General features: G+C 39.1%; 1 protein-coding gene across 9 annotated transcripts in view; it reads right to left on the reverse strand.

The window, feature by feature from the left end:
• The window catches only part of LOC127447113 (syntaxin-binding protein 5-like), a 261,085-nt gene that overhangs the window by 76,227 nt on the left and 158,764 nt on the right, over positions 1-26,094 (reverse strand). For all 9 annotated transcript variants that reach the window (XM_051708704.1, XM_051708703.1, XM_051708697.1 and 6 more), the window contains exons 6-16: positions 25,019-25,082; positions 22,303-22,386; positions 19,223-19,346; positions 14,591-14,666; positions 11,507-11,664; positions 8,541-8,613; positions 5,926-6,073; positions 5,605-5,672; positions 4,850-4,890; positions 4,227-4,444; positions 1,775-1,941 (exon numbers count right to left, since the gene is read on the reverse strand). In XM_051708704.1, coding sequence (XP_051564664.1) covers positions 1,775-1,941; positions 4,227-4,444; positions 4,850-4,890; positions 5,605-5,672; positions 5,926-6,073; positions 8,541-8,613; positions 11,507-11,664; positions 14,591-14,666; positions 19,223-19,346; positions 22,303-22,386; positions 25,019-25,082 — 1,221 coding nt within the window. The remainder of the gene's footprint in view (positions 1-1,774; positions 1,942-4,226; positions 4,445-4,849; positions 4,891-5,604; positions 5,673-5,925; positions 6,074-8,540; positions 8,614-11,506; positions 11,665-14,590; positions 14,667-19,222; positions 19,347-22,302; positions 22,387-25,018; positions 25,083-26,094) is intronic.

Raw genomic sequence — 26,094 nt, forward strand, 5'->3', positions numbered from 1 at the left:
CATGAAAGTCCAGACTTTAAACTCCTTCATTCTAAATTGTACTTCTCCTCATGAAAGTTTATCATTGTTCGTTCATGGTTTAACAGTGTGTAGAGCCGAGGAGGGCGGGGCCAGGCTGGAATGAGACATGCCCGGTCCCCAATCAGCCTTTCCACAGAACCCCCTTACACTGGTGCCGAAACCCGGGAAGGAGGAGGGATTCCCGTCGAAGGGTCCTCGACACTACCATCCACCCAGGGGAGCGCCGCTGCCATCCGACGGGGGACGGAGTAGCCTGACCACCCGGACGCGGGGAACGGCCGCCGTCCGCGAGGCGAGTGAGGACGGGACTCCCTGACCGCCTGGAGCGAGGGAGCTGCTGCCGGGGGTGGAGGAGTGCCCTGCCGTCCCCCGGGAACGCGGAGGGGTCAAGAGAAGACCGCTGTCCGCGGGGGGAGGAGGGAAGCGACTCCCCGACCGCCTGGAGTGGTAGGGCCGCTGCCAGGGGCGGAGGAGAGTCCCCACGGGATGCCGGGAATGCGGAGGGGCGTTCTGTCCACTGGGGATCGGAGGTCTGACTCCGGTCCGCCCGGGGAGGAGCGGCTGCAGTCCGCCTGAGGGTGGGGTAGTGATCGAGGACCACACGACGGCGCATCAGAGAACCGGTGAGTTTCTTTTTCTCTCTCTCCTCTCTCTCTCTCTCGCTCCGTGTTGGCCTTTCCCTCGCCATTTTGTGTTGTTGTTTTTTCCCCTCCTGTTTCCTCCCAGGTCGAGGAAGGCGGGGAGGACCCGCCGGCAGTCGGGGCATAAGGCACGCCCCCCCCCCCGGAGAGGAAGGGTGGGGGGGGATGTACGTCATGCCGGGGGCTCCCCGGCCTGAGGCAACGCCGGGAGGAGTGTAGAGCCGAGGAGGGCGGGGCCGGGCTGGAATGAGACACACCCGGTCCCCAATCAGCCTGATGGGGCGCGCGAGGTATAAAGGCAGCCGGGGACGACAGTTCGAGAGAGAGAGAGAGAATTGCAGGCAGCTGTACTGTGTGTTTTTAGTTGTGTGTTTTAGTTGTTCATTAAATTATTATTTAAGTTGTCAAGCCGGTTCTCGCCTCCTCCTGTCCACAGAACCCCCTTACACAGTGGTTAGGTCAATGTAGACAGTCTTTCTTTCTTAAAAAAAAAAAAAAAAAAAACCCTAATAGATTTAATATAATTTAAACCAGTTACCTGTTAGTGTTACTGCAGTAAATAAATAAATAAAAACTAATACCTTGTAAGTGCTGTCTATAATGTCTGGGCTCTCTAGCTGTTTGAAAGGTTTGACTTCCTCCATATAGCGCTTTAAAGAACAACATTCTCTGTAGAATTCAAATGGGTCACATATATAAGTTGTTTGGTCTGCGTTGCGATATCGAATGAAGCCGGATTAACTCAGGCTATCCCAGAGTTTGGTCTGTCTCTGGAGCGTGCTGGTGTGTGTGCTGCAGTGGTTCACACAAAAAAATATAAAGCGTTGAATACGAGATTAATACATTTAAATTTGCTTCAGCTGTGGCCCGGCATAAACAGAATTTTCAATGCAGCAAAAACCCTAAAAACGTCACCCAACAAAGTGGCTAGTAAGAGTGACGGAGTTACCCGCCACAGCCGTGATCTACCCGCATTTGGTGGGTGGGTGAGTGTAAATGTCAAGCTCTGCTTGTTCTAACATGCACTTTGTGGAAAAATAAAGATTTTATGACTTATGCATGGTTTGATATTGCTGTGTGATTGTGATCTGGTAAACAGCATGATGTCTGACTTGAGGCAGTGGATGCTGTCCCGCACACTGTCTGGCGTGATGCTTCGGGGACTAGGGGGCTGAGGCTGGGGCGAGTGACCACTAGGGTCAGAAAAACATGGGGTGTTCTCTGTATCTGATGGAGAGATGATGTCCTCCATATCACACTGCAGTCGCACCTCTAGGGACTAGGGCACACACAAATACAACACAAAAAAACAGTTAAAGTTTAATCCAATAAATCCATAGTATGTACTCAAATTATTGAATGTTATAAAATGTATCAGTGTCTACACCAGGGCTATTCAACTTCGCTCCTGGAGGGCCATTGTCCTACAGAGTTTAGCTCCAAACCCTACTGAAAAACAAGTCAAGTCAACCTTTATTTATAGAGCACATTTAAAACAACAGAATTTGACCCAAAGTGCTTTACAGATCAAACAAACAAAATGACAGAGTGATATAAAAACAGATTGATTTAAAGTTAAATATAAAACATAATAAAATAAATAAAAACATTTAAAATACAACATCATGTATTTATCCATTTCAACTATTCAATGATCTATTCAAAAGCTACAGAATAAAAATATGTTTTTAAAGAGGATTTAAAAATGGCTAATGATGATGCTGACCTCACATGGAAAGGGAGACTGTTCCAGAGATTAGGACCTATCACAGAAAAGGCACGGTCACCCTTAGATCTATAGCGACAACGAGGAACCCTTAATAAAAGTTGATCAGAAGACCTGAGCGCTCTGGTTGGGGAGTAAGGGTGAGAAGGTCACTGATATATTGGGGCGTGAGACCAGATAGTGCCTTGTAGACATAAATCAGAATATTAAAATCGGCCCTGAATTTCACTGGAAGCCAGTGTAGAGATGCTAAAACCGGGGACATGTGTCCCTCTTTCTTGACGCTGTTAAAAGCCTAGCTGCTGCATTTTGAACTAGCTGTAGACGGGATAACGCAGTTTGGGGCAGACCAATGTACAATGAGTTGCAATAGTCTAACCTCGATGTAATAAGTGAGTGGATCACAATTTCCAAGTCTTTATGGGAAAGAAAATGTTTTATTTTAGTGATAGATCTCAGGTGGAAAAAGCTACCCTTGACAACAGCACTGATCTGCTTATTGAAAAGTAACGAGGAGTCAAAAATCACTCCAAGGCTCCTCACATAATCTTGTACATTTGACGACAAAGGACCTAACTGGGCAACCAGGCCAGATAAGAAGGACATGTAGGAACCTAAAATCAGAACTTCGGTTTTGCTTTCATTTAATTGTAAGAAATTGTTTGCCAGCCAATGTTTAATATCTATGAAGCAATTTAGGGCATTCTCAGATGAACAATTCTTGTCTACACTCACTGGGAAATAAAATTGGGAATCGTCAGCATAACAGTGATAAGATATGCTGTACTTCTGAAAAACAGAGCTCAGAGGAAGCATATACAATGAAAATAACAAGGGTCCTAAAATTGACACTTGAGGGACACCACACTGTAATTAAGCCTATATAGAAGAAAAATTACCTAAATTTACAGAGAACATCCTTTCTTTTTGATAGGATGAAAATGACTGGAGGGCCATACACTGGATGTCAACCACACATTCTAGACGATTGATGAGAATGATATGGTCGATAGTGTCGAACGTGTCACTGAGATCTAATAAAACTAAGATGACAGGTGAACCTGAATCCATGGAGAGAAAAATATCATTAGTGACCTTCAACAATGCAGATTCAGTGCTGTGCAAGGATCTGAAATCAGACTAAAATGTATCTAAAATGTGAAATGTACTGAGATAGGAGTAGAGCTGCGAATAAACAACTCTCTCCAAAATCTTGGAAATAAAAGGCAGTTTTGGAGATTGGTCTGTAATTGTTTTGTATTGCCGGATCCAAAAAAGTTTTTTTTAACAAAGGATGTAGAATTGCATGTTTAAAACTACTTGGAACAACTCCACTTGCTAATGAGCTGTTAATTATAGCTGTCACACTGGAACTGTTAGTCATGAAAACTTCTTTCAGAAGGTGCAGAGAAAGAATATCCAGCTTGTAACCGGAACACTTAGAGACTGCATCTGCTAACTGTTCTGACGTAACTGGTTCAAAGTGAGCCAGGGAGCTGGACAGGGAAGGAATTAGTGGTTGATCGAATTGTGAAGGTACAATCACACCTTTAATCTGCTCAATTTTGTGAGTAAAGAAGATTAAAAATGTTTCACAGTTCTCTTGAGTGGCATCCAGAAAAGCATTTTAGTTGGGTTTAAAACAGAATCAACAAGTGAATCAAGGCCTTCAGAATTACTTGGAAATTATAGCTAGTTGTGTAAAAGCAGGGTTGGAACTAAACTTTGGCAAATGACAATTGTAAAGCCCTAGAGTAATCATAACAGCAGACCAAGTGTTAAAATCCTTCCTGTGACTTGTGTGGTGCCTTAAAGGCACACTCGTTTTCTCAACTCACTGTGATGGTGGTGCTGGCGTCATGCTTGCTGAATCGGTACAGAATGACATGGGCGCTGATGCCCACTACACAAAAGATACGGCTCTGTGGGCACCAGCTGATCATCTGAATGGCAAAGGGATCGTCCTCCACCAGCTCTGCACCACGGCCCACCTCTCCAGTCTTAGGCTTCTCAAACACCTTTGACGTCTTGAGCTTATACAGCATCTGCAGTGTGACTGATAGAGGCAGAATCAATTAGCAGTTTATCAGCTAATCACATCTATTCACTGTTATTACATTGTTATAACAACATACAAATGCATAATTCCATAGTGAATGTGATGCACATATAATAACAAAGTAAAAATACTGTTAATTACTAAAAGATCTAAAAGATTAATTAGACAATTACAGTGAAAATTATCCATTCTGACACTGCTGAAGAAAAAAGATTTTAACATGCTTCTCATACGGTTTGTTGATTTGAAAAGAATAAAATAAGAAACATGGAATCATATCACAAGGCGTCAAGGGATGTAATTTCAAATAAATTCAAATCATGGCAGCGGTAAGAAAGAGTGAGACAGAAACAGTGTGATGCTTAGAGGGGGAACCAAGCTCTTAAAAGCGAAGGCACTTACTTGCTGTGGCATCCCAAAACTTTATCGATCCGTCTGCGTGTCTGTGCGAGACAACAAAGAGGAAGGACAAAGAGTGATCGTATGAGCAGATGATTGTGTGTGTTAAACTGCTTAAGAGGAAGCAGGGACTGACAACTAAGGAAACAGGAGAAAAAGAGAGGCAGGAAAATAACATGCAGGGTCAATAGAGCTATTGAATAAAAGCTGCAAAGTGCGATACTTTTACCAATAAGAGCAAAGTGCAGGGGCACATTTTAGACATCACTGACTTTGAATAAAAACAAACACAATCAATGCACACTTCAGAACAAAAACAAACTCAATACAGAGTTTTGAAGCAAATGAAAATGCTATAAATGATCTCATGTGCACAGAAAGTTAAACTTCAATCAAAATATAAATATTATTTAAGGTTTGTATTTACCTGATCCTCAGCGAGTACAGCATGCTAACAAACAGCCCACAGTCTGATGCATACTGCATACAAAACTCTTGATCTGGCAAGCTCTAATCTGATTGAAAGGCTTCTAAACTACCTCCAGAAAATGCTAAAACTGGCATTTTTTGGAAAATGAATTTATAATATATCCTAAGCTGTAAGCATGAAATGCTATAAATACAATGATCCTTAATGCTGACATTTAGCCTTGTAACTGAACTATTAGCCATAGCTCTAGGTTGGAAACACAAAGCACACACTCTCAAATGCACACACACACATACACACACACACACACACACACACACACACTCACCCTGTGATGATAATCTCTGGATATGCTTGCGAACCGACTGTCCATGTGCCACCACTGAGCGGCCACTCCTGAACACAAACACAAAATAACACTGTAAAACTATTCCAAAACCAAACACATGCAAAAAATAAATAAACAGAATAGAACAAAACAGAAAAAAAAAAAAAAAAAAAAAAAAATATATATATATATATATATATATATATATATATATATATATATATATATATATATATATATAAAATATAAAATAACTTTTTTTTCCAAGAAATATTAAAGAAATGCTGTGGAAATTCAAAGAATTTATTGATTTTGTCTAACCTTGTGGCTGTAGCCAGTCTTTTTGTGTTTAGCTCCTATGGAGTAAAGTATGGGTATGATGTCAGGTGGACAGTCAGCAAAGTAAGCCGTACATGTTACTGGAGACTCGTGGATGTCCATGGGGTAGGGGTTCTCAAAGATAGGAAAACTGAAATAAGAAGAAGAAAGTTCTGAATGAATAAAAGCAGGGGTGTAAATATTTGCTCTGACAATGATTTGATCACGATTCTTTACCTAATGATTATGATGCATTGTGAAATCTCAAATTTGGTCACAATTCGATCAGATTCTATTACTTTGAAACGATTCATAATTATTAAAAAATGATGCCGAAGAAAGATTAAAACCAAACTTGCACTACAGTCACAGATGGTCTGGCTTATATGTGTGGCTGCATATGTAAACAGAAAAATAATGTAACATGCATTATAGATATGAATGAAATGTTACATATAGACATGATGAGGTACATATAGATAAGTTACATCTACAGATATCCGATAAGAATAACAATGTTGGATGAAACATGATGGCTTGATGCAAAACACACAAACAGACAGTAAGTAAACCATGGCATAAGCATAATAGATTTTAATATGTAATGTTTACTTTTATTGCACAAAATAATTGTGAATGAAATATGTTGTGTGCAGGCAGATAAGATCCATGTTTAAATCAAGCAGGGTCATAGACTTAAAAACTATCTATTAGTAGCATGTAAAGGCAGTTTTACACGGGAAGTGGTAACCGCGAGCTCCCTATTAATTTAGGGATAAGGAGAGAGGGGGATGAATGGAGGTGGCAGCTCGGTTCACGAGACCGTGCAACATAAAAATGTTTTATCTTTTTGCTAATGCCGCTTGTCATTGACCAATAACAGGTGACTGTTATCAACAAACATTTAGCTAACAGGTTAGTTCCATTCACAACTGTCTGAAATGCTCCCTATTCCTTATTTTCTGTGGTATTAACTATAAAGAGAACGAATGAACAAATGAAACACTGAGTGTTTTCGTTCACAGCCACATGTCTGCCCACCAATCATATTTATTGAAGCTGAGTTCTATTTGTGATTAAACTCTTTTATGGAGAAAGAACACATTTTATGGAGATGTAAAAGCAATATAAACATAATCCATCGTAATAAGGGAAGAAAGCAACAACAATGAACTTACTTTGGTCAAGTGGGCACAAACAGTTATGAAAAATGACACAGAAAGCCATACTCGGTAGCATCCATCCAGCCATTAACCAGCTTATCTACACCTACTTTGCAGGGGGTGAACTCGGCAGCATGAACTTACTTACTTTCAAAATGTGCTTTTTCCCTTCAATATTGCGTGCTCCACGACTGTGGCGGGAAGGCTTGTGTAATCTGAGACGGTAATTGATTCTTAATTTCCATAAACGATGTCAGATCGGTGCATGCATTTTTTCTTCTCTAAATAACAGGCATTTATAGAACATATAATTCTGATTAACAATTCTGTTGTAGAAACATTGAAAGTTGTAAATTATACAAACCCCTGTGCCCAAACATGTATTGAATTCTGATTTAATGTGCCAAGTTGCAACAAGCAACCATAAACAGCCTACAGCAGGGGTCTCCAACCTTATTGTGAGTGAGACCTACCTAAAGGGGAAAAAAAATTGGAAGGCTACTTGTTTGATATACCCAAAGAAAATCCATTAACAGAACTTCAAAGAGATATACAGCCTACCAGCGCAAATGAACCAGAAAAAGACAACGACACTGGTAAAGTTGGATAAAAATGAAAAATTTTGAAAGTAATTTCAAAATTACTTATAATATATATAGAAAACTTTGCAATTTCAACAGCAGGTTAAAAGCTGAATGTTGCATTTGAGTCTTTTAATATATTGCTGTTGCTTTATTAAAGCACTGAAGTACATGTGTTAAAATAATTTTCATATTGTGCATAAGAACACCCATTACCTGTGGTGAAATCACTATAAAGCACATAAATAATGTCTTATTACCTCAATATAATATAATATCAAAGTGTCTCTTTAAAGAGGTGGGGCAATTCAAACAATAAATCAATTTAGAAAATGTAATGTTAAAATGAAAATATAGACAACTGTTTGGTTCTGAGAGGATTTTAGTGAAAGAGTTTTATTTTTTTTTTTTTTTTTTTCTTAACTGCACCATTGAGTAAAAATGGCCTTGAAGCAAAGAAAATATTTGATGTCAAACTGGCCAAAGTCTTGATGTACGAGTGTTACTTAAAAGAGTGACAAATGGGCGTGTGTGTCTAAGGGTGACCTTGGCTCTGTCCCTCAGTAATGCAGTATTTGGTGGATGCTGATGAGTGACAACTCAAGTGATATTTACCCTTAACACACACATGCATGCACGCAAGCATGCACTCACACGCACACACAGGCGCACACAGGCGCACACGCACAGGCACACACACTATATTAGGTGTTGAAGGATGTTGCTTCTGGTCAAAATATTACTGTGAGGTGTTATTGGAGTACATCACATCAAATCACATCATTCAGACACACACACACACACACACACACACACACACACGAAATAAAGTGTGTGAGTATGATAGTGGAAAAAGAAAGAAGAGATTCCTCACTTGCTCTGAGTTAGATCGACCACAACAAAATCTTTCTCCAGCAGAACCACCACCGCATACGGTTCCTGGATCTCTGTCAACACAAACACACATTCCCAATCATCTGAACAAATCACGATTCATGATTTCAAGAAAATAAGAGAGAGAGAGCGACTGATATAGTCTTTCCCCTCGACTGAACAGAGCCAAAGCTGTCCCTCCTCAAACTGTTGAGTTTTTTCTTATTTATTATCTCTCTTTAAATATATCCGATTTGTGAACAAATCATTCTTAGGAGTTAGAGTTTAATTATTTGGTCAATTTGCAAGGTGTTTGTAAATCACTTAACTGTAAGGTAACTGTAAGTTTATTCAGGGGCATTGAGGGACATGTTGGAATCAAAATCAAGACAATATTGTTGTATTTTTTATATACAGTATATGTTGCACAAAACAAACAGGATCTGAATTGTAGTAAAATGCATGAAACTGGAACAGATATAAACACATTAACATGAAATTCAACAAAAACACCCTAAGATAATATAATTTAAAGGAATAGTTGTTCACCCAAAAATAAAAAATTCTGTCATAATTTACTCAGCCCAGGGTCTCACTTTAACCTTCTGGAGTTGACGGAGGCGCCGGCATGATCACTTGTTTTTTTTTTTTTCTTATAACAATGGCAATGACTTAAAATATTATTTTATGGTCATACAGGTAAGAGGAAGACATAATTCGAAAGTGTAAAGGGTCTACTTTTATTTGTCCACTCACATAAAAACAAAATGTTGTGCTTTTGTAAAATACAGAAAACAAACAGGATGCACTTTATGCTGCCTCTATCTCCGTAAACTTTTTTCTGGAGCACGTCACAAAAATGAACTGAAACGCAGCGTATAATTGTCAAACAGACATGATAAAAATGTCTATAGAAACACTGAAATCTCTACTTTTAAATGAGCCAATTCAGATCCAAAACAATTATTCTCAGTTTATGTAATGTGTATGAAACTAAAGAGAGGTACAGTTTTTCTGTCTCATCTCACTAGTGCTGTTCAGGACACATTTTCAGAACATGGTTTCACACGGTAATTACCTGGATGAAAGTTTCAAATATGTTAAACACCCCATCAATGCTTAAAAAAAGCATTGATGGGAATATCGGCATTGAGCTTTAACTGATTAATTGACTTTTCATCGTTTTTGAAAGATGGTACGTTACTCGGGCGAGGAAGCTGTCCAGCTGATCACTTGGAAGTGATGAAGAATTCACCTTTTCATTTGAAGAAGAGCACGACTCTGATAACGAATGGTTGCATTTTGAAGAACGACTTCATCCACCAGAGGATATAATTTCTGATGAGTAAGTCATTTATTCATACTTATATTAGTTAACATGTTGTGTTAGATAAGTATGTACATATTTTACTAGTTTGGCTATTTCAGACCTATAACCAGACTGAAATCAATCTGTTTGTAATATTTAGAGTGAAATCTAAATGTCGTACAAAAAGAGTACGCAACTTTTAGTTTTGGCTAGCTTATGACCAGTATTTACTGTAAAATACTGCCTCATCAACCAAGCTTGTGAATATCTGCTCAGGTCTAAATTTTTGGAATGTGCTAAAAATATGTCCAGCAATGGCCCATCAACAGACATATACAGCGTGCGTCCATACCGATTTGGATATTTTGATTACATTGTGCACTTTGTTGTAAACCCCAAAAAAATAAAATAAAAATAAAATCTTGTCTCTTCACATTCATTTTATTTGTTTCCTCACAGTGGAATTCCAACTTGATAACCCCATTAGGGGGTGGGCCATTACCAACCTAGGTGTGGAGACACTGCCTTTCATACATTTTGTGTCACGAAAAGGTGTCATACAAAAGTTAAATCAATGTAGTGTTTTTTTGTGAATGTATTGACAGGATGGTTTTCACAACATGTTGTAACTATGGCCTACAAAACCCGCACTCAAAAGTCTTGTGAAAAAAATGTTTAGTATGTGTTTTATGGCCCTATATCAATTTCCTTTTTTACTTACCAAGTTTAAACTTGATTTTCTCAAAAATACAAATGTGTACATACATGTTGCTCACATATTATTGTAGCACATTTTTTGCTGAATACAGTGTAATGAGACTTTTGCAATTAATATGGTGTAAGTAGCTGAAATAACCACAAATGTCAGGGCATGTCAAAACATCTCCAGGATCCAAAAAAAAAAAAAAAACGCCTCAGACTCCAGAGGGTTAAAGCTTAAAAAAGGACCCAGATGTATCTTAGCAGTTCACAGTGGCTTGCATGCTCACACTAGAACTTGAGTTGTTTACAATCGTGCCACTGTGAATGAGATTCTCTCATAGTGCTCATGAACATGCAATGGACATCAAGATTTTAACTAAAAAATTACTTCAATCTCTGATTGTTTTTCACCAAAACCTATTGTATACAATCATAAGATTTGGAACATGACAGTTTTAAGTTCTTTTTTTAAGCTTTAAAGTGAGTCAATCTCAACTGCTATTGTATTTAATAGACAGACTGCAATTTTCAACAACAGCTCCTTTTGCATTCTGCATAAGAAAGAAAATCTTAAGGATTCAGAATGGCATGAAGGCAAGTAAATTCTGACAGAATTTTTATTTTTGTGTCAACTATCCCTTTAATTGACAATAGTGAAAAATAACAGTATTAAACTAAATAATCACTACAAAACAATGTCACGTAGGGACTTCTAGGAATGCTACTGAGACTCAAATGAATTGGTGAATCAAATGTCTGAACTGAATAATTGAAACAAAGCAATTCCCTTAAATGAATCAGACTTCCATGCTCTATCTCCCCTCCACTAGCTATTTACATCAAGGATTGCATCTATAGTTTTTCCATTTAGCAAGTCGTGGTGCAAAGTGCTTAAATAAAATATAAAAGTGAAACAAAGAACTAAGACTTTGGATAGAACTGCTCCACATACTCACCGTTGAGATAGGGCGTATCGCAGAGCACCATAAAATCAACTATCGGATAGTCCATCTCTAAAACCGTGATGGCTTTTCCATGCATGATGGTTAGAGTTGGTCTGCGTCCTGCCTTATCATAAGACAGACCTCCAGAGAAGATGACAAAGGCTTCACTGCTGTAAGATTAGAAAGTAAGAAGAGTGTTAATGGAGAACAGTGAGCTAGAAAAAAGACTGCCTTCTCTTCCCTGTCTGCATTTATTTATTTTCCTTTCTTATGCCATAGGCCCTGTTTCCACCTGGTATTAAGATGCATTTCAGGTGATCTGATCACACGTGGTGAGCCCTAAATACAGGTCTAAACGGGGTCACAGAAACCACGTACGAATGTGGTCCAAAACTCATGTGTCCACATCGCATTTGAGGGGTAAACAGTAATTCGTCCTGAATGTGTCCTAGCCGCTACACTAAAACATGAGCTTAAACTTTTCCGTTTACAAGCATGCGGCTTTAAAAGGAAATAACCATCCGATCGGAAAATTAAAAAAGCGGATACATACACAATCACGAGAGCTTCACAGATCTTCTTTAGTGTGTTTGATATCAACACAGATGACAAGCAGGTACACCTGAAGCTCCTTTAATATAGGTAATCCACTAAAATGACGGATAATTCTGCTTGACGTTATGTTTAGTCTTAAATTTCAACTGCATCTCGGAGAAACAGCAAGCTGTTTTTTTCGTGCTTTCTTTGTCTTTTCTGACTTTGTTGTGCTTTAATATCATGCAGTAATACACTGACAGAGTGATTGATGTGTGTCGTCATGAAACAGAGACCCTCTGCTCCAAATACGAACACAAGTGGTCACAGGAGATGCATTTAAATGACCAGTAAACAGCGATGTGTCTCACCTGACCATATGTGATTGGATCACCCGAGACACATCACAATAACAGATGGAACCAGGGCCTTAGAGAACAGAAAAACAAATACTGAGTGAATAGTCAGCTGACTGTCCATGGTGCTGAAATGTCAGGCTGGGAAACACGATGGACGATGCTGAAACTGATTCCTAGAGAGCAGGGTGGCTGATGTCCGTTCCAATGCTAATATGCTATTTCCACTTATAAAAGCAAGTCTCCTATCTACTTGAATTATGAAAGACCCAAATCTCCGAAATTGTTTACCCAGATACATTTTTATGTGTCATATGTCATATGATATGTAATTTAAATTTGATATGTCAATCATCAATAAAATAAATTTACATTTATATATTTGGCAGACACTTTTATCCAAAGCGACGTACAGTGCACTTATTACAGGGACAATCACCCGGGAGCAACCAGGAGTTAAGTGCCTTGCTCAAGGACACAATGCTGGTGGCTATGGGGATCAAATCGGCAACCTTTTGCTTACTAGTTCTGTACTTTAGTGGCAGTACTAAAGTTTCGCCCACTATGCCACCACCAATATATTGTATCATACATGTTTGCATCAGGCTTGCAGAATGTGTTCTGGAGTAAGGACTGTCATGAAGACCAGGCAATGTCTTTGCCAATGATTCAATTGGCTTTTTTAAATAAACAGTGGTACTTCCTTTCCTAGCTGTAATACTCAGTTGCAATACCTCAAATTAATTTTCAATGTGTGGTTTGTATTCTCCTTATACTGCCTCAGTCACAATATATTATAGGAATTTTATCACTTGTATCACTTGTTCCAGAACTATAACCATGACAATTAAACTTCTGCCATCATTGCATTCCATGACTCAACTGGTTAGATTGAATGCCTTCAATCTAACCAATGCCTGGACAATCATGAGGTCTTCTGCACTTTAAAGCTGGGGCCTGACTACCTGACACAAGGTCAAGGAAACAGTGACATTTATGAGCAAAGGGTGAGCAAAGGCCTGTTCACACCAAGACCAAAACGAAAAAGCAAAACAAATTGCTGATAAATGGTCTATTCACACCAAAATCTAAATGAAAACAACACTCAGTGATTCACATGCTTTTTTGCATAATAACCCATATGACAAACACAGATTTAACTTATTTTAAAGCAGAACAGCCAAAAACACAAGACAGTAAAGACTTTACTCATATAAATGCAAAATACAAGCCATCCAATAAATAAAATTTAACTGGCTGTAATTCAGTGATAAGTGATAGTGTGATAAATGAATATACACTGTAATGACAATGAGGTGTACTGTAGGTAATAATAGTACAGCTGTTGTAATAAAAATTGTGCTAGGTGGGTGTGGTACAAATGTATATGAAACACGTTTTCATTTTGACAGCAATTGCTACTTGTTTGTTACCATTATGGCTTTTTTATGTTCCTAGTGCTAATCAGAGACCAGAGTTTCAGCCCCACGGACAGCTGTTTATCATGACACAAAAGCTTAAATCCTATTGGTTGAGGAGGCTTTATTTCACAGATGAAGGAAGAAAATTGACTCATAGGACAAATTGTTGTCAGACAAATTTCATTTCTGGTGTGAATAGGTTAATAGGAATTCACTTTCAGTGCAAACAGGCTTTTAGACATTTTTTTAAAAAGGGGAAAATAAATAATACAGTCAAACTTCTCTAAAATTCTACTAAAACAGACATGGTCATTTATGACTGCCAAAAGAGAGGGGGGAAAAAAGTAATCAAGATGGAATCTTCTTTAAATCATGTTTCTCTGCTGCTCTACAAAGTAAAACAGGCTTATTAAAAAAGGCAGTAAACTTTAATTATTTTGTGACAAGATGAAACAGCAGTAATGTTCTCAAGTGAGACTTAGACACATATGCCGCAAAAAAAGTGTGAGTGTGTACAACTCTGGCTATCCTTGAGAGGTATTTTTTTTTTAAATGTCCTCACAAATATAGTACTAAATGCTGAAAACCGACTTGATAGGCTCATAAATCATCCATATTATGTTTAGCTTTAAATTTAATACTGACAACAGGTTTCTGTGAGAGTTAGGCTTGAAGTTTGTACAGTAAAATTAATTATCTTTGAAAACCATAAGGGTCTATGAGAGTTCCTCTCTAATTTAGCTTCTAATGTCTATGTATGTGCATGTGTCTGTGTGTTCTCTTACCTGTTTCTGGAGGTCTTGTACTCAACCTTGAGAATGGGTTTACATGACTCTTTTCTACCATCTCTCTGAGTCTTGCCTGAAACACACACACACACACACACGTTGGTGCAGCTATCATTATGAGGACTCTCCATAGACATAATGATTTTTATACTGTACGAACTATAGATTCTGTTCCCTAACCCACATTTATAGCATAATACCCTTGTAATTACTAGTTTGTAACCTAAAAAAAAGTCTTCGAAAACCACTTAAACCTGCCCCCAACGCCCCCCCCCCCCCCCCCCCCACACACACACACACACACACACACACATACGAAATGGTGAGTTTTAAATATATCACTCTTTTTGAAATCCTACCCTTCACACTGACCTAGAACTTTCTGGCAGTTATGTCTAGTACTTTCTGATTAACAAATCGCTTTCCCCTGTGCAAGCCTTGAAATTAAAGTGCTTCGATTTATATAACCCTCTGAGCTCAAGGCCAGGACCCCAAACTTAGTGACCAAGATTGAGAATGAATCACTTATTCCTGTCAAATCAAATTTAAACACGCACACACACACTGCATACCCACACGCTGAATCATCCACCATAAAGATCACACCTGGTGAGGGGGTGTGTTTGCTGATGACATCAGAGTTAGATTTCACTAATAGATGGTGAGTCGTGGCTGAAGGGGTATTTAACTCTGTGTGTTTGTATGTGTGTGTGTGTCCGTAAGACACAAGGCCAGAGAATGTTGGGTTGTAATGGCGTCATGGGAAGCGATATGCAGATCTAACTGTAGCTTTAATAAAAGGCAAACTAAACACAAGAAACTAGAAAACAGAACACTCCAACACAAAAGCCTTACAAGGATAAATACTTACAGAGACACAGAGAACATGAGGGCATTATGTACACAAAGACTAAAGGCCCCAATATATTTACCCCATTCATTCTTCTTTCAGGGGTAAAAAGAAGTTCTAAACAGCCTAGCAATGGTATACTGTTTCCAAACATTCAGAGACCTGCCACACCACTGTGGGAGGCACTTAGAGGAACATTTAAATATGAGGATGCTAAGTAAAACCTTAACTAATGTGACATTAAAATGTCTTATCAATGTCTTTATGCCTCATTCTAAGAGTAGAATTCACATGAGATCAGTAAAAGAAGTTATTTTAATGATGATGATTTAAAGTAATATATTTGCAGTAAAACATATTTGTCTTTTTTACATTATTAATTCATAACGCTAATGCACTAACACATGGCAATAATATGCGCCGTTTACACTCTGTTATTGTAATTTATGATGACATTGATACTATTGCAAAGATGAGCGTATAAAAGTATTAATGTGCAGAATGAAGACAAAAGAATGATGATAGGCTTACTTTTGGCAGATGTGTAAATGTCTTTCACTGCAGATGGCACATGAGTGAATGGGCACTTAAGAGTATTTGAGTAGATTTAATTCCTTTTGTAAACTAATTAAACAAAACAAAAAAATCAGAGGAAATGGTTGTAACGGGGTTCACACGATGGGCAAGGAGGAGGCCGGAACACTCAACATAACTTTAATGACATATGTCAGCTTGAGCAAACATAAATACACAGACACACACACAGCGGCCGCATGTCTCTCTCTCTCTCTCTCTCTCTCTCAAACTGGCGCCTCCGGCTCGTCTTTATCCCCCTCCCGGCTGATTAGGACAGTTCAGCACCGGGCGTACATCCTCACGGCCCGGCCACGCCCTCCACTGCCCAATTCAGGGAAAACTCCGGTGTGACATGCTACCTTCCCCTCCCTTCCTGGAGGGGAGATGTTGCCCTTCCAGCCGTCCTTCTGCCGGTAGGTCTTCCCCGCCTCTCTGGAGCCCTGGGAGAGACGAGGGGAGGGAGAGGGAAAGAGTGAGGGGGAGAGACAGAGAGAGAGAGAGAGAGAGAGAGAGAGTAGAGAGAGAGAAAAACTTGCTCGCCAGTCCCCGGACACATTGTCGCCCGGTCCTCAGCCACTCCTCCACCCCCTGGCGGACAACAGCCACTCCTTCCCTGGCAGATGGCAGTGAGTCCTCCGTCCCCTGGCAGACAGTAATGGCTCCTCCACTTCCTGGCGGACGGCAGTGGTTCCTCTGGCTCCCAGGGGATGGCAGAGTCTCCTCCATCCCCTGACAGATGGCAGCGATTCCTCCGTCACCTGGCAGACAGCAGCGGCTCCTCCGCATCCCGGCAGCAGCGGGGACTCCACGACAGTACATCCCTCCTCCTTCCCAGGTTGCAGCACCAGTGTAACAGGTAATGTCTATGCTTAAGGGAAAGGAGGAGGCGGGAACCGGCTGAGCAGTCAACGGAAAATTTTAATGGTATAAAGAAACTGAAACATAACATAAAAACACAGACACACACACACAGCGGCCACATGTGTCTCTCTCACTCGAATTGGCACCTCCGGCTCGTCTTTATCCCCCTCCCAGCTGATTAGGACAATTCAGTGCCGGGCGTGCGTCCTCATGGTCCTCATGCCTTCCTCCTCATCACACTCCTCCACCGCCCGATTCAGGGAAACCTCCGGCATGGCGTACTCCCCTCCCCTCCCTTCCTGGAGGGAAGGTGTTGTCCTTCCGGCTGTCCTTCTGCCGGCAGGTCTTCCCTGCCTCCCTGGAGCCCTGGGAGAGATGAGGGGAGGGAGAGGGGAAAGGGAAAGAGTGAGGGGGAGAGAGAGTGAAAGAGATAGAGAGAGAGAGAGGAGAGAGAGAAAAAAACTCGCTCGCCGGTCCCCGGACACGCTGTCATCTGGTCCTCAGCCACTCCTCCCCTAGTGGATGGCAGTGAGTCCTCTGTCCCCAGGTGGACGGTAACGGCTCCTCCACTTTCTGGTGGACGGCAGCGGTTCCTTTGGCTCCCGTTGGATGGTAGCGACTCCTCCATCCCCTGGCGGATGGCAGCAGCAAGGAATCCACGACAGCGCATGCCTCCTCCTTCCCGGGTTTTGGCACCAGTGTATCAGGGTTCACACGATGGGCAAGGAGGAGGCTGGGACCGGCAGAACAGTCAACATAACTTTAATGACATATGTCAACTTAAACAAACATAAACACACAGACACACACACAGTGGCCGCATGTGTCTCTCTCTCTCTCGAACTGGTGCCTCTGGTTCGTCTTTATCCCCCTTGTCCTGATTAGTACAATTCAGCGCCGGGCGTGCATCCTCATGGCCCAGCCATGCCCTCCCCCACGTCACAATGGTCTGTGTAAATTTCTCTACGTGAACGATTGTTCAGATATAGGTAAATTTGCACCAGCTCGCTAATAAATCTCCACACCAGTGTGTTCTTGTTGACTGATTTTTACTGACTGAACAACATAAACAGAATGAGATGTCAGCGTCAAGGAAGGTGGAGCTCCAGGTCACACCTACCGATGACGTGCACCAATGGCAGTAAGAAGGTGTTCAACTTCGTCAGTTTTTCTGTAAAGATGGAGTCTTGAGAAGCAAGATGCAGATCTAAGTACAGATTTAATAAAAAGGAAACTAAACACAAGAAACTAGAAATCCGAACACTCCAACACAACAGCCTTACCAGGACAAGAACTGACCAAGACACAGAAAACATAAGGGCATTATATACACAAAGACTAACAAGGTTAACAAAACTATTAACAAGACACACCTGGGACAAATCAACAAGAGAAACATGAAACAAGGGCAGCATTTCAAAATAAAAGAAACACAAGAAACCTAGTGCCCTCTAGGAACATCTCATATATGACATGGGTGTAATAATTCAAGTATGTAATCAAGCAATACATTTCACTCTTCATTCAGTGTACAAATATGATTTGTTTAATTTACACCTAAAAGATAGTATATTACATGATAATAGAACACTGTATCACAGGGGTTAGGAGCAACTGAATAATTTAGTTATTTCAGGGTCACTGACACTGACACTGATTGTGTTCGGGCCTTTTAATTTAAATATACATATATATATATATATATATATATATATATATATATATATATATATATATATATATATATATATATAAAATGACATTAAAAATGCTACTCATACAGACAATAACGTGTAATAAATATGTTTTACATTACTTAATTAATTTGTAGCTGTCCTGAGATGAGATGAAGTAAAAAGATTCAGTAAAAGTCACAAACACACCAAAAAATTAAACAAAAACAACAACACTTCACTACTTTATAAAGTAATTAATTGCCATAGCATTATTAAGCATAACATTTTATTGTTATTTCTTTGAATAAGTAGTGAAGCAACTTGGCTTTAAATATTATTAATATTTATAAACATTTTTCTAACAAATCAAAGTCAGGGTGGTATAAAAAAATGTGCAGGAAGCATACACCACTTATGATGCAGACACACTTGTTGTCATGTAACAAGAAAACCATACAAAAATAAATTAAATCACATAGAGAACACCTGTAGACCCTCATAACTGTGTCAATGCCGGGTAGGTCTTAGAAAATATCTATATTTAAAATAAGATAATTTGACAAGATTTTTAGGACATCCCTATTTGTCATTGCTCAATAAACAAGTGAGCTTGTGCACTTCTAGACAATATGCTACTATGTTTTTATGCTTTTTGTGTGTACTCACCATGAGGGAAGGTGACTTGAAAAGGTTTGGCTGTGTTTCTCAGATTCCACATGCTTAGACTGCCATCAGAATGACTGCACATGAACTGCCGCCCATCATGATGCCAGCTTACTGAGTGAATGGCCTGAGAGACAAAGAGATCATTAGAGAACTCTTTTTTTTTTCAAAGAGTTAATGTTATTACAGACTTTCTCTCCTAATGTTTTGCCTTTGTGCCACTTTTATCCAAAGCACTGTAGAGAGATGACAGGAAATGATGGGGAGAAGAGGAAGAATGTGATCAGGAATGTTGTGAACAATGCAGTTCAATGTGTCAGAACATATGTGCTAACCATTGGGCCATGTATAGCTTAAGTGGTCAAATACTTTTTAGGGCTGCTGTACATTTACATTTAAGCAGAAGAGCAGAAGACATAAGTATGAAAAATGAAAACAGTGATGGCAGAGAAAGAGAAATAGAGAGATGCTGTTGCTGCTGCTCAGTACAGCATCAGTCTTTCAAAAAACTGTAATAAAGCATGTCACATGCGTGCATCTTTAAGTTGGTTTCAAAAATAAGAGAAAGACAAGACTAATTGCTCATGCTTGTGAAAGTCTTTCTCTCTCAGCGCACCATCCATCTGAGAGAGAGAGTCAATAATCCAATATCAGTAATTACACCACCATCAAAGCAGCCTGATCTCCACTTATCTCCTCGCTAATGTCAGCGAGTAAATAATATGTGAAATTATATCAGTGTTTGATTTATTTGATGTTTGTTATGAGTGTGTATGAAAGGGGCAGGGTTGTTCAAAGTGTTTGAGAGGCAGATGTTCTTTATTACTCAAAGAGGCACCAAGAAATTGACTGAACTGAATCTAAAGGTGGCTAATCAAACAAGATACAGTGATTTCTGTGGCAAGGTGCGGTCACAAGGACTTTGCGCTTGCAAAATTACTTCGAACCCTACATTGAATATGGGAAACGGGATATGATTTCACTATCTAGACCGTCTATTTTGAAAAAATAACTAATTATATATAACAAATACATTCTAAAAGTTAAAATAGACAATCTACTCCACTTTCCTGCAACACTGCAAACTATTTCATTTTAAAGATTGTATTATTTGTATTGAGCCAAGAGGTCAATATGTGACATTTGGATCCTCATTGGTCAAACAGCTTTTTACAACTTTGGAGATCAAAATTTACCAAAACTGAACCTTGGTACGCAGCAGCAGCGAAGACTAAACAGGAAGCACAGCTTCCCCGAAAATTTCATAAGAAATGTGGCAAAGACGAGTTTAATATTTATACAAATAATCTTTATAAATTAAATATCAGATCGATGTTCATTGGACGAGATGCTCAAAACAATCAATACTGGACATTGGGCTTTTACAATCAATGTATGTTTGACCGGCATGGAAGTCCAACTTCTCTATATAATGATAGATCAAGTTTTTAAATGGGTGGGACTTTGCTACAAACAACCAATAGTTAAAATGCTGATGTACATGATTGACAGCTAATGAAATGTAAAACCACCGCTGTTGAGAGCAGAGTGTTCGACGGCTCGGAGGTATAAGTACAGTTATTTGTAATCTGACATAATTCGATTATTTTAGCTTTCATAAAAGTTAATGTGTCTTTTGGCACTTTTAACTGTTGGAAAAACAGCTTTGATCTTAGTTATTTATTTTTGTTGAAAAGTTGCATAGTTGAGTAGTAGTCTGAACAGCTTTTGGTATTAACATTGCAGACACCAAAAACAATAGCCTGTGCTTCCCCATTCTTGAAAAGCACCAGCCGCCACTGGTACGCAGCGAAAGATGAAAGTACTACGCATATGTTTTTTGCTCTCCTGCGTTGGCATATGTATGAATGGAAGTGAACGGAAGTTAATCTAGTGTGACCACACCTTTAAGCCTACTTTGTGATGAGATTTCTGTACCTTTCCAATCCATTTCTCTTTGCTTCACCACCGTTTCTGACACCCCGCTTATAAACATATATAATCCGGTCTCATTGCCTCCTGTCTTTTTGTTTCCACTGCACTTTTCTCAGTTTCTCTCTCCCTCCCTCACTCAAAAACCTTCTTTCTATTAAAAGCACTTTATTTCCACATACGTGGGCATGCCACGCGGGCATCTAAACTAGCAATTAGCAGACCCCAAGACATTTCCATTTATCAACCCTGACAAACGCTTGCCGAGCTACGGCACCCTGTACTCCCTCTGCACAGTCATCGCTGACAGATGATCAGAGAGCACTGTCACTGCATTAAAACCAAAAGTAAAAGACAGGAAGGAGAAAAAATGGCGAGTTTCTGGAAGGCTGTGGGCTTTAGCGAGGTCGACATGTCGCTGTGTGCCAAGGGGCGCTGTGATTGAAACGTGTTTTTGAGGGTTGAATGTAAGCAGCTGGCTGCAGGATCCAGTTCCCTTTTCAGAGAGGAAGATAAAGCTGTATGCCAAGCAGTGATTATGCTACATCCACATGGCAAGAGGAGGGAAATTAAATCAGAAAAAAGTGACTTGTGTGCAGCGTTGTTGTAAATCAGCATCAGCAGAAGAGCCAATTTGTTTGTACCAAAAGTACATTTATTTGGACAATGGAGAGGGGGAGAGATGTCAATTTATTTATAGAGTATTGATCATACTACATTTCATATTTGTTTGTCTTGTTTTTTGCCATGGGCTGGAGTCTAACTTTCCATTGACTTCTATTGTTTTAATACTATGCTAATGATTCCCTATCCTCTAACCCAATCTCTACCACTGAACCTAACCTTTTACATGTATATTTGTGCATTTGGCTCTTTATTCAAAATTATTACCGTAAAGTGCATTCAATGGATACATTTTATGTGTATTCCCTGACACATGACCTTGCATTACTAATGCCATTCCCCATGAGCTACAGGAACACATAAGCCCTTTACAGAAACCTGCACTTTTAGATTTTTATTAAGACAGTATTTTGTATGTTCATAAAGCTGTTTCCCTTGGAACCATTGGCTGGTCCTCACAATGTAGGTGATTTCTGTATTTGCTATTATTGTGAAGACATTTCATTCACACACATATTGAGACTTACCTCATCATAGTATATTCTGAAGTCGGCTCTTTTGGCCCTCAGGTCCCACATTACTATTGTACCGCTCTCAAAACCTATCAGCAACTGAAAGACAAACACACACATAAGAGAAAGAGAGAAAGCAGCAGTAAGTCTATCTCAACTGACCAGCAGTAAATAGTGAAAACAGAACCAATGGTGTGTGTTGCAATGTCATTGGCCTTTTGGCTGTTTTGGTTCATAACAAAACAGACATGCCGGTGTTTGGGCACATTTATTATTTAAGTGGACAGGACAGAGCGAAGCGTTGATCAAAACAGACTCACTCTAAACCATTCGTCTTCTCTTATCTCACAGACCTTGGCTACACACACAAGAGTGTTTTGGCTTCATCATATATGTGAGTGAGTGTATGCAATGCTTGGAAAAGCTCATTAATTCAAAAGTGTGTGTCCTGTGGATTCAGCAGTTTCTACTGATATATTCACCTCTGCATGTACACTTCCTTCCCTCAACTCCATCTCTCTCTGTTTTTCCTTTCTTTAATGTATTCTTTTCACTGCTCCTCTCCTCAAATACATGTAGCTACACTAAAACCATACCAATCATCTACAGTTAAATCATCAATTAATTTGGGTCATTCAAGGTACTGTTATGCAGTATGAATATCCCTGTGTTGAAATTTAAGGAAGTATCAATAAAAGGGTATACAAAACTTGCAGAAATATGCTCTGGTCAAATGCAGGCACTTTATTTAATTGTAACTTTATTAATACAATGGAAACAAAATTAACATGATGCCTAGTTGGATGGAAATTAAGAGCTAAAGTTAGCCATTGCTCAGTGAGGGACTAATTGTTAGCTTACATGAGGGTCTCTGAAGTTAATTGTGATATCTTTTGAAAATTTTTATATTGTCATATCAATTTTTAAATGACCAGTTTTCATTTTAGACATTAGTATGTAGCATCCATGTACATGCTCAAACCAAAGTTTCACTCCTATGTTCACTTAATTGAGATATTCAGAAAACTCCTTTTTGTGATTTTTATGTTCATCTCTGTTATTTTTTAGGCCATCTATATACTTGTCAACTCTTTCATCCTCATTAACTAACTATTTTAAAAATAGTAGGCCGCATACAGTGTATACTTTGCGGTATTCAGTAGTAAGCAGTGGCTATTAAGCATTCTAATCAGAATCATGGTTTAGCAAAATGTCTTAAACTAAAAGCTATTGGCTATTATTGGGCCAAATTGAGAAAACTAACATGATTTCCATCTTTAAAAATCCTGTTTAATATTTTATCCAATACATTAAGGCATAGACTCATTTACTGACTGAATGATTGATTCAAAAGCCTTGAGCTCATATTATGTTCAGCACAGTTATGTTATTAAAACTAAACTCTAAGACTACAGTATGTTTTCTCTGTTGTCCCCTTTTCCAAAAGCTTACTGGTTCCCCAAGCCCATCTTTATCAATTGCCATAATGCATCCAATCTGCTGTGACTAAAGCAGCATGTAACTGCAGCAGTCTGACCTGATTCTTTTTCCTGGAAGATGACCCAACAGTACCCACTACAAAATGCCATGCCTCATCTCGAAGACAGCAGATCAGAGGAATGGCTTATAGTTCACACAAAAATAAATATTTTTTCATCATTTTCACGACCCCATGTCACATCAGTTTTTTTGTTCTTCTGCAAGACACAAAAGGAGATGTTAAGCAGAATGTCTTAGCTATTCGTTTCCACACAAGAAAAGAGGAATATGGTTCATTGTTCCAATAAGTCTCCGAAAAGTATAATAAAAGTAGTCCATAAAACTTGTCTTTGATCTTAGAAAGCCATACAATTGCATTCTGTGATGAAAAACTGAAAAATAAGTCTTTCACTCAAATGTCATTTATGGTCATGTAAATTGCATTGTGACTGGTCACATGATGCGAGAACCTCAATGACATCAACACATCTAAAGGCACCATTTTTGAATTGTACACAAGTGTAAATGAGAGATGTGTGTTTTGGTGTCAATGAAAACTTTCTGGTATGGTTTCAAAAGTTTTTGAAATACAGAGCATAGTCATGTGGACTTCTTTTATTATATATTAATGGTTAGTTTTTTGTTTGTTAGTTTTTTGTCCTTTTTAGAGCTTGGCAGTAAAAATCACCATCCACCTTTCTTGTATGGAAAGAACAATTTGGACAATTTGGCCTAACATCTACTTGTGTGTTACATAGAAGAAAGACAGTTATAAGGGGTTTGGATCTACATGAGGTTGAGTATATGATGACAGATCTTTAATTTTTCACTGAACTATTCCTTTATGAGTGTGAGCGTGAATTTGTGTGTTTATGTGTGTGTATGAGAGAGAGAAAAAAAGACTTTAGCATGCATTTCCACCCCAATACAAGATGCTAGATGCTAAAAGAAGTAGCTGGGGTGAACTCCAGTTCTCAAAACAAGTGTATGTGTGCGTGTATCCCAATGAGTGTTAATTAATCAGTCCTGTGCCACTGCATGCAAAGTGCCTATTAAAAAGAACTCTAGCAGTTAAAGGAGCATTAACACTTATTTCTTCTTAGTAAGTATGCTTATGTGCACATTTGTTTTTAGTTTTCTGAAAGTTTAGTTGTCTGATTCAAGGAATCAAGAAAGTTACTGATTTCTTAAAAAGGGCAATGAAAGAAAGAAGATTAAAAGCAAAAAGAAAATGAAGGAAAGCCTTTCTCACCTTTCCTTCATCTTTTGGACTATCACTCAGATGAACAACTGGACCTGGATGTGTCTTTGTTGATCTGAAAAGAGAGAGAGAGAAAGAGAAAAAAGAGAGACAGAAATACCTTTAATAGATAACAGAATGATGAAAATGAAAAATCTTCATCATGGATATTGTGCCTGTGATATTATTTTGAAGACCTCAAATTTAGATTTTTGAGGTTTAAAGTCCAACTCTGTTAGTTTTGAGGCCATCTATATACTAGTGCACTCATTCTTATTCACTTACTATTTTAAAATAGCATGCAGCATAAAGTGGATACTGTGCAGTATACAGTAGTTCCAATCAAAAGCATGGTTTGGCAATATGCCTTAAACTAAAGGCTATTGGCTATTTTTAAAAATCCCTTCAATATGTCCTGCCCCAACTTCCTGTTTCAATGGGAAATACATAAATACCCTGACTTCTGAGTATCAGAAAGTTCTCAAAGTTTTGTTATCTAGGTTTTCTATTCAGCAGTATTTCAAAGGCAGAGAGTGACAGGTCAGGAAATGTGCTCAGACAGTCTCTGGTGACATTATTTCTCTGGTATTGTTTAAGGATGTGCCAAGTACAAGAAGGACAAGAAAAACAGCAAAGTAACGTCAGAGCGAGAAGGGGAAAATAACTCTTTCATGTTTGTGTGCACACTCAACACCAACACTCACAGACACACATCTGTCTCTGCTGGTGTAAATGTTATTGGACTAGAAATTAAGGAGAGACTGGAACAACAAAAAGCCAAAATATCACATAATGCCTCCAGATCCCAGCTTTTATTGATCTCTAGAACATGGGTGAAAAACATATGGCTCACGGGCTGTCTCTGGCCTGCCAGATGATTCCCTACGGCCCACAGCTGAAGTAAATGAAATTTAATGCAGTTGCAGAATTGCCCACATGCAGATGCAGTTACTGTTATCACCACTAGAAATCGCGTCTGTGTTGATAGGCTGTAACATTAGCCGGTACCTAAGTAATCCTTGCAGGTTATCTTTGTGCATCATGTGAACATTCTTTTTTTCAAAGAAATGGAAGGTGGATTCTGAATG

This window comes from Myxocyprinus asiaticus, chromosome 10 (assembly GCF_019703515.2).
Source record: "Myxocyprinus asiaticus isolate MX2 ecotype Aquarium Trade chromosome 10, UBuf_Myxa_2, whole genome shotgun sequence".
Classification (NCBI taxonomy): Eukaryota; Metazoa; Chordata; class Actinopteri; order Cypriniformes; family Catostomidae; genus Myxocyprinus; species Myxocyprinus asiaticus.